Source organism: Quercus robur, chromosome 9 (genome assembly GCF_932294415.1).
Source record: "Quercus robur chromosome 9, dhQueRobu3.1, whole genome shotgun sequence".
In the NCBI taxonomy this organism is placed as follows: Eukaryota; Viridiplantae; Streptophyta; class Magnoliopsida; order Fagales; family Fagaceae; genus Quercus; species Quercus robur.
Genome location: NC_065542.1, coordinates 11,869,637 through 11,878,861, shown reverse-complemented (window position 1 = coordinate 11,878,861; position 9,225 = coordinate 11,869,637). Strand labels below are relative to the sequence as shown.

Sequence of the window (9,225 nt, the reverse complement as noted above, 5' to 3'; positions counted from 1 at the left end):
AAAAATAAAGCATGATTCATCCGTCCAGAACATGGGACGAGATGAAAAGGGCATACTCGTCTAGACCCCAAGACGAGATGAATTCCCAAAAGTATTCGTCCGAAACGCAGACGAGCCAAGACTTCAAAATTAGCTTAACAATCCATTACCTTGGACGAGAAACGCTAAAAGTCTAATCATCCAGGACGACAAAATGATCGTCCATAATTTCGGAATGATGGAAAATCTAGCCAAAGGAATCAACATACTTTATCTTGGTGATGTAATAAAATTCACCCCCATGACCAAGATGAGGTGAACTGAATTCCTAGATGGACGAACCACATTGCTGATATAATAATAAAAAGTTCATACATAAAGCTGAAAACATATATATTCAAGCAACAATGGAAGTGAAAATAGAATTATTCATTTCTTTCATTTAAAGGGTGGACGACCAACGTCCAAAAACCCATTTAGTTTTGAATGTATATAAAGCTCGTCCACAATCCTGGACGAGATGATTGTACTTGCATGAGCTTTAAAAAAAAAAAAAAAAAAAAAAGGATAAGTAAAAAGCCCAAAACAACGGGCACTTCCATGAAAAGCAAATAAAAACAAATTCTCTAAGGAAATAGACTTCACTTGGGTTCGTCCTGAGTAACTTCAGTGTTAGCATCGTCCATGATGTTGACGTCCTCGGAACTCGTCTGCAACACAGAACTCTCTGTAGCAAGAGGAAGCTTGAACGAGTTAAAGTCCAAATCAGGATACGCGTCTTTGGCATCAGCACGGAAGTCTTCATAACCAGCTGCATAATGACTGTCTAGACGATTCTTATACTCGTCAGACTTCTTAAAAGCAGCAATTGCTTCTTCACGTGCCTTCTCCAAGGACGAGGTAAGCTCTGCAACTTGTCCTTCTAGATGGACGATGCGGGTATCCTTCTCTAAGTTGTCAGCTTTGAGCTCCTCAACATCGTTCTTCAGCTTCGTCTCGCTTCCCAGCAGACGATTAAAGTCCTCGGTCAACCTAATGACCTCCCCCTTCTTGGATAAGACCTCATGGCTTAGCTCCTTAGCCTTATCCTTGGCAGTCTTGGCCTCTGTAGCAAGCTCCTTGGCCTGGCAAGTCGCTGTATAAAACTTTGACATAGCCTGCACTTGGACGAAAAGGAGTTAGACATTTCATTCAAAGTTAAATGTTTACACACAAGGACGAGGAAAAAACTTACCTTGAAAAGGTCATGGATGCCAGAACGCTCAAACTCCTTCACTGACATGTTGTAACATTCGTTAACTTCATGATCAGTGACGATCCCTTTGAACGTCCTCCATGCATAACCCTCGTCCAGAACCAAATTAGAGGGACGATCAGAAGGCTCAGACGGGCTAGGCTTGTAAGAAGTTTTGGGAGCAGGGGAAGGATCAGACTGGACAGGATGAACTATTTGGACGGGCTCCACGTCCACAGGCTCGTCCAAGTTCACTGTTGGTGGTACGAACTTTGGAACCTTGGGAAGGGAATTCTTACTTGGTTTTTGCCTCTTGTGGCCACGACGACTGGGAAGGTCGTCCAGGTCCACATTGCTTGAAATACCCTTGGACTTCCTCTTCCCAGCCTGGACGGAAGCCACTTTGGGAGTTGGAGCAGCAACATCCTCGTCCCCGCTAGCCACTGTTTTTTCCTTGTTTTCCCTCATTGTGCTTATCCCTATGACGAGAAAAATTAATCAGAAAAATTGAAAAAAAAAAAAAAAAAAAAGAAGAGCTGAAATAATAGAATATTATGGACGACACTTACTTCGACGAGTGACCTCCTCGTGACTTAGGTTCTCAGCCGTAGGAAGTGGACCAAGTCCCCAAGTTGCTAGACGACTAAGAGTGACTAAGTCGTGGAAAGTCCTTCCTGGAAAGGTGCGAACCACGTCTATCCGGTCCAAAGAAAACTTGTCCAAGCGTGGACGAACAACAGCTGCATCACCAAGATAAATGGTTAGACGAGTAACAGATAAGAAATTTTAAGGGACAAACAGGGTAAAATGGAAAGAAAGACATACCCTCAGGACGAAGACGACCTAGAGGGCTGGTAAAAGGTGGGAAGAGGGGAATACCCACATCAGCTGGGTCCCCAGCCCAATTTCCAGAAATAATAAAAAATTCTTTTTTCCAAAGCCGGTCAGACGAACTACGGCCCGTTATTAAACTGTAATATGTACCTCTGGACGAAAACTGGTAGAACCCAGCAGATTTTTTGATCTCTGAGGGCTTATAGCAGTAAAGGAACTCGTCCACTGTAATTGGACGGTTCCCTTCCAATGCCTCACGCCATAATACTTGCATGGCAACAATCGTCCTCCAGCCATTGGGATTGAGCTGGTTTGGCCCAATACCCAACCTTTGGAGGAGTTCTCTGCAGAAAGAGTTTAAGGGAAACCTAAGGCCAGCTAATAGGTAAGAAGTATATACCCCTAAGCCAGAGGAAGGGGAACAACACCATTCACCAGGCTGGGGTAGACGAGGGTTAAGCTCTTTAGGGATTTGGTATCTATCTACAAGAGTTTTTAACTTAGCGCCGTCTAAGGTGGATGCTACCTCTGGGGCACAACTATAGATTACATCCTCTTCGTCCTCCTCTTCGTCTTGAGGAGGACTAGATGGCTCTCTGGACGAACTAGCCTTTCATCCAGAAGCTGCCCTACGTCGTTGTTCCTGAAATTCCTCTAAAGGAATGCCAGGAACCCCAGACGAGTAATGCTCGTCTGAGGAATCACTACAGGACGAACTACCTATACTACCCTCACTCTCAGAGCCGTCCAGGTAGTCGTCTATCTCTCTCTCTAAACTAGACGATGAAGACATGTTTGGAATGTAGACTTAAAATGAGAGCCTAAAAAAAAAAGAAAAGAAGAAATACCTGATGAAACTAGGACGAGAGCTAGACGAGAATCTTGGACGAATTGGCAGAAGAGAGAATGAGGAAAAAAGTGAGGGGCATGAAAGAGAATGTACTATTTATAGGCCCCAGCAACAGGGTCAACGAAACGACGTTCGCCACTCAGAGACAGACACGTGGCGATTCTTTTGGGAAACGAGATCGACAGGACTGGCCAACCAACAGTCTCGCGACACGTGGCGTACGAAAAAGTGAAATTTAGCCAAAATCACAACGATGTCCTGGACGACCCTTTGAACAAAGGGGCAACTGATAGAGAAGCGGAAAATAATCCATCTCCAGCTCGTCCAAAGGGTTCGTCCAGAGCCTACAGCGCAGATTGATCCAAGAGTCAACCCAGAAGGAGAGACGTCCATTAAATAATAGCACCACTCCATAAGTTTAAGTCTCCCAAGGACGAAAAGATCGTCCATGAGGTTCGTCCATGAGAAGTCGTCAAATATCCTTGGACGACTAAGCCACCCTACACCAGACGGACGAACCCTCAACACTTAGACTTTCAGCAACCCTCAACTATCTCGACAAACCCTTCGAATAAATTAACCTCCATTTAGCAGTTACCATTTTATATTCGTTGAGGGAGGTTACTCCGGAGTTGTTGGATTCCACAAAACCTGGGGAGGTTATCGAACAAATAACCGCCCCTGGCTCCCTATATAAGAGACCGGTCTGGACCCGACAGAGGTAAGTCTTTCCTCTCGGACACATTTCCAAAACACTTGGAACTTATTCTTCTACAAATCTAACTTCGCCGTCGGAGGGGGTTCGACCGGTCTTCTCCGGTCTCCTCTTTTGATTGCATTCTCTTCCTTGCAGGCCATCAACCGCTTGAACAGCCCACCGAAGCCAGGCCATTCTACCTTACTGATTTCGAACATTATCAGTAAGAATAACTTTCTTTTGTCAAGAGTATTTTACGTGATATTATTTAGTCTCCTTTATTAGAAGAATTGAAATAGCCATTAGATTATTAAAATAACGAAGAAAACTTTTCATTTTCCCATGGTGTGCATAGCCAGTGCTGGGGGATCTATCATCTTTTTCATCCCTTTGATCATGTCTTCAAAGATATAAAATAAAAAAAAATAAAAATAAAAAGCTTGCCAACATCCACTTAACTCTACTTTATTGGCTTATTTAAAATAACATGGTTAGAAAAGAGGATCCACTATGCATGGCTTTGCACAGCCCCCCATGCCAATAAAGTTTACAAAAAGCTATCATTATGAACAATCAGTCCTGTAAAGAGCGTTTCCTTTTATGTTCCATCACTTGTGTCAAATTTTTCTTATTATCAAAATTTAGATTCTTTTAGGAGAGAGAGAGAGAGAGAGAGAGAGAGAGAGGACTTGTGGAGTATAAATTACACGATGGAGCACACACGTTAGGATATATTCACCACAATACACAAATGGCAAAAAGTTTTACCAAACTCAAATTTGTAATCTAGATCGGATCTTTCTTTTTCCAACAAAATATATTTGTATACGTACCTAGCATCTCATCATGTCAAGAATATGAGTGGTGCATAATTGAATTCACATACTTGAGAATTAATCGTCTAATATATTCAATGGCATGGGTGAAGGATGGATAATAGAAGGTAAAAAAAAAAAAAATTTTGTGATCAGCTGGACCACCATCTAATGTTAGTAGTGCTAGGCTAAAATTTTTGAAGTATAATTGAGTTGAGTCCATAGTGATAGAGCATATGTAACCACCCTCTCATGGGGGTGGACCCTGCTAGTATGAGATTCATCCACCACCCTCTCATGGGGGTGGACCCTGCTAGTATGAGATTCATCCTATGTGAGAAGCTGATTACATATGTCCGATACATCAAATATCTTCTCATACATTTGAACAATGAAACTTTAGGGTCATAGTTAATATGTACTCAATATTTAACTGAAATACATGTATAACAAAGAATGATTGGCACAAAATTCCTATGACCAAGAAAGAAAAAAAAAAGTTCTTCTTTTTTTGAATTTTCTTTTTCTCCCCCTGGTGGGGTGACTAAAATATTGAATTAAAGAGAATGTGGCCTGTTTTCTGGACAAAATGGGCTTTTGTCCTTTTCGGGCAAATTAATTAGCTTTATACCCCCTTTCCCAAACTAAGTAGGGAAATGCCCCTCTTTTAAAAATTGATTTATGATAAATCGAGTTAGGCCCTATAGTGGCGTTTTAAGGAGTCTATAGTGACGTTTTTTAAGGCTTATAGTGACGTTTTTTAACTTGACCTCAATGAAATCGAGTTATAGGAAATTTTTTTACCTATAACTCGATTTCATTGAGGTCAAGTTAAAAAACGTCACTATAGGTTTTAAAAAACGTTACTATAGGCTCCTTAAAACGCCACTATAGGGCCTAACTCGATTTATCATAAATCGAGTTTTAAAAGAGGGGCATTTCCCTACTTAGTTTGGGAAAGGGGGTATAAAGCTAATTAATTTGCCCGAAAAGGGCAAAAGCCCATTTTGTCCCTGTTTTCTAGTAGATATATGGAAGAGTTTTGGTTTTGAAATTCTATGTACCAGTGACTATTTCATGCGTTGCACTGAATTGTTAAATGAAAATTATATATATTTTTCTTGAAGGTATAATCAACTTCATGCAATTTATTTAAAAGTAATGATGTTAAAACAAATGAATAACTACTCTAAAAATTATATTTGTATATTCATAGCCTTCATGTTTAGAAAGACTTTCACTTATTAGCAGAACTGAAGTGGACCAAAATACTATGTTAATGTGGCTCAACAATAGTGTAATAATAATAAATGTTATGCTTAAGATTTTAGATATTACCAATTTGAAATTATATATATATATATATATATATATATGGATTTAGATAGGTGCTCTCAACCCAAACTTGTATTTTCCCACTATGTAAGTGACAAGAATGGACCGAATGCACCAAATGGACCAAAATAGACTGAATTGAACCAAATTAATCAAAGAAGACCAAATAAAACTGAATGACTGAAGTAGACCGAATAGGACCAAAGTGGAATGAATAAGACTGAATGGACTGAATAAGACCAATGTGGACTAAATATGATAGAATGTACAGAGTGGGACTGAAGTAGACCGAGTAGGACCAAATTGGAACGAAGTAGACCGAATGGACTGAATAGCACCAAATAGGACGAAAGTGGATTGAATAAGACCGAATAAGACGAAAGTGGACAGAATGGACTGAATAAGACCGAAGTGGACATAATAGACCTAATAGGACCGAAATGGACATAATGGAACGAATAAGATTGAAGTGGATTGAATAGAACCGAATAAGACCAAAGTGGATAGAATGGACCGAATGAGACTGAATAAGACTAAAGTAGACATAATGGACCTAATAAGTCCAAATGGATAGAATAGAACCAAAGTGAACCGAATATGACCAAACTGGACAAAATTGGACTGAAGTGAAATGAATGGGACCGAGTGGACTGAATATGACCAAAGTGGACGGAATAGGACCAGAGTAGACCGAATAATGCCAAACTGGACCGAAAATATGTTTTTAAAATTTGTAAATATTAGTCTTTAGACACCCAAAGTATTTTTTTTTTTTATATGTATTTCCTAAGAAATATAAAAATAATTATCAAAGGGTTTGAATTTTATTGCAATTTGTTTACCCATGCTACTCCTTTTTTTTTTTTTTTTTTTTTTTTTTTTTTTTTTTTTTTTTACATATATGTTATGTGCATGACTCTAGTGCAATATGTGAGATTTTTATTAATAAGAAAATTAGACTATATAATAAAATGTAAAAAGTTAATCTATAGTGTACTTATTCAATATTTTGAAACCAAATAGGTTGAAAAAGAACCACTTAACTTTGTCAATAGTCTTCTATATTGAATTTTAGTTTTATGTTAAATTTAAAAAAAAAAAAAAAAAAAAGATTTCTAACACAATTTTGTGAATTTCACGACTTTCATTTGAAAAAATATTTTCCAAAACTTTTAAAATGCCTGAATTTGCGAAAGTTTCCCTTAAAAATTATAGTAGAAAAAAAGAGCTAGTAATAATCAATAATTGCATCAACCAATATACAATTTTAGTATATTTTATTAGAATTGTTCGCCAATAAATTGGAAAGAAATACCATTATGAGATTATGGGTGATATTCATCACAACCTGAAAAAATTATATATTTTTTATCATTTTTTTTAACAATTCTACGTTGTACATTAAAAACCAATTGTTAGTTTGTTTGTATCTATCGAGGAAAAAAAAATTACATTACAATAAATTCTGATTTTTTTTTTTCATTAAAAAATCAACAATAAATTTCATAATGAGAAATAATAACTATTTCTTTCAACAAAACAACACGTTTTAAGTAAAAATATCAGTAGCTAAGGGGAATGGTAACTTACCGCCAATAGTCTCACTAAATTACCAAAATTTCAATGTTATGGCACCCCAAGATCAAACTAATAAATTACCAAAATTTCAAAGTTATGACACCTGAAGATCAAACTAATAAAATTAATTACACAAATTAATTCACTAAGCCCAAACTTTAGCTTTAATTAACCCAAGTTTATGCATATTCCATCCACTTTGAATTCTTCCTCTCAAAACACCTCAACTAAGAGAGTACCAAAACTATGTTACTTCTTAAACTATTGTAAGAACAATTACCAATCCTTAGTCCCAAAAAACAATATTCCAAAAAACAAATCCGCAAAGTTAAATTCATCAAAAAAAAAAAAAAACCACAAAGTTAAAAAAATGAGCACATTATCTTTGTCATATCATCATAATAAGGGCAAAAATTGTCTCTTGAAGGGATGATTTCAGCCCTTGAGTTCATCTCTGCAAAATATGATTTTATGAAAATGCTATTTGGAAACTATGTCAAAATAGTGCTATTTTGATAAATAATTATTAAAATTATTTTATTATAAGAAAAACCTTAGGATTCTTAAATTAAATCCAATAAAAACTTAAATAGCCATCATTGGACATGCTAGAAACCAATTAGAACCTTCAATTTCATGTAGGTGTGGCTTATTTTGAAAAATTATACTTGGATGACAAAACCCCAATTTAAGGAAAAATCCCTTTCAATTATAATCCAAAAATGAGTAAATCATAAATCTTAGTTCATCTCATCAAATTGAAAGTTCATACTTGTAATTGGATGCATCAATTTCATATGAACACTTTAAATTTGATAGAAAAACATTGAAATTATCAAAACCCCAAAATTTGGCCAAGTCCTAACCTTAACAATTTTAATTCTTTGATTAGTCTTAAATATATTATGATTTCACCCAAATGCTATCACAAACCCCATTTAGATGCCTTATAGTTACATATTATTTAGTGCCACTGCCAATCTAGTGAAATCCTTTTTAGATTGAAAACCCTTAATTTAATGTTATAAGTTTAATCCCTAAAGACCCCTATTTGATAGATTATTATAATATGTTCAGAATCTGACCAAATTGAGAGTTCCAATCTTTAATTAAGAATCATAATTTCTTTCAATAGCATTCAATTTAATGAGATAATAGTTGGAACATAAAAATCCCCAAATTAGGAACGTAAGCTGTAACCCTAACCCTAAGACTTAAAATCTTTAATACTTCACTAACAGCCATAATTCAGCCTAATTATTGGCTCAAAATTTCAATTCGGGATCTCAATTACATGATTTAACGATCAATTGAAAGAAATTATTGCTAGAGAATAAAAATCCCCAAATTAGACCCTAAATTTGGGATTTAGGGTTATTGTTTTTGTGGGAAATAGCAGAGAACAGTAGAGGATTTAAAGCTGTTGAGGTTTCCTCAGCATCAGTTTAAGTGTGACTGTTGTGCCACGTGGGCCTATTTGGGTTTTGCGTGCGTGGTTCCAAAATAACAATGAGGCATGGGATTTCATGATTTGAGGTCCTTCAGCTGAAATAGCAATGCTTATGGCCTAGCAGGGGTTGGAGGTTATTACAACTCTCATCTCTACAAATGTTTTGAAAAGTTTGAAATTTCCCAAGGTGTAATATTTTGGAAGCTGTGGACTGTCCTAATAGTTCTTTCGTTTGGAACAGTATTATGGCTGCAAAGCCTATCGTCACGCATGGTACATACCGGAGAGGGACCAGATTTGTGTGTTACAGGATAGTTGTATACTGAATGACAAATGGAGTAACATGTCCTAGTGAATCACTTTCAAGCTTCATCTTTTTCTTTTCTCTTTGCTTTTCAATCTCTCTGTTTCATACAAGAATAGAATTATATGGTTATACAGAAAACTTGTCAT

At 36.8% G+C, this 9,225-nt stretch overlaps 1 protein-coding gene across 1 annotated transcript; it reads right to left on the bottom strand.

The window, feature by feature from the left end:
- Positions 1-575: 575 nt before the first annotated feature.
- LOC126700276 (uncharacterized) lies at positions 576-1,386 on the bottom strand. The gene is made up of 2 exons (XM_050398350.1): positions 1,214-1,386; positions 576-1,136 (listed from the first exon to the last, which is right to left on the bottom strand). The coding sequence occupies exons 1-2, from the start codon at positions 1,259-1,261 to the stop codon at positions 621-623; spliced, it is 564 nt and encodes a 187-aa protein (XP_050254307.1). The 5' UTR covers positions 1,262-1,386; the 3' UTR covers positions 576-620.
- Positions 1,387-9,225: the final 7,839 nt, after the last annotated feature.

What these genes read in the sequence shown, in the direction of transcription:
- LOC126700276 (XM_050398350.1), bottom strand. Translation starts at nt 1,261, where the DNA reads ATGTCAGTGAAGGAGTTTGAGCGTTCTGGCATCCATGACCTTTTCAAG. An exon ending in GCATCCATGACCTTTTCAAG is followed by an intron (nt 1,137 to 1,213) that starts GTAAGTTTTTTC and finishes GTCCAAGTGCAG; the next exon opens with GCTATGTCAAAGTTTTATAC.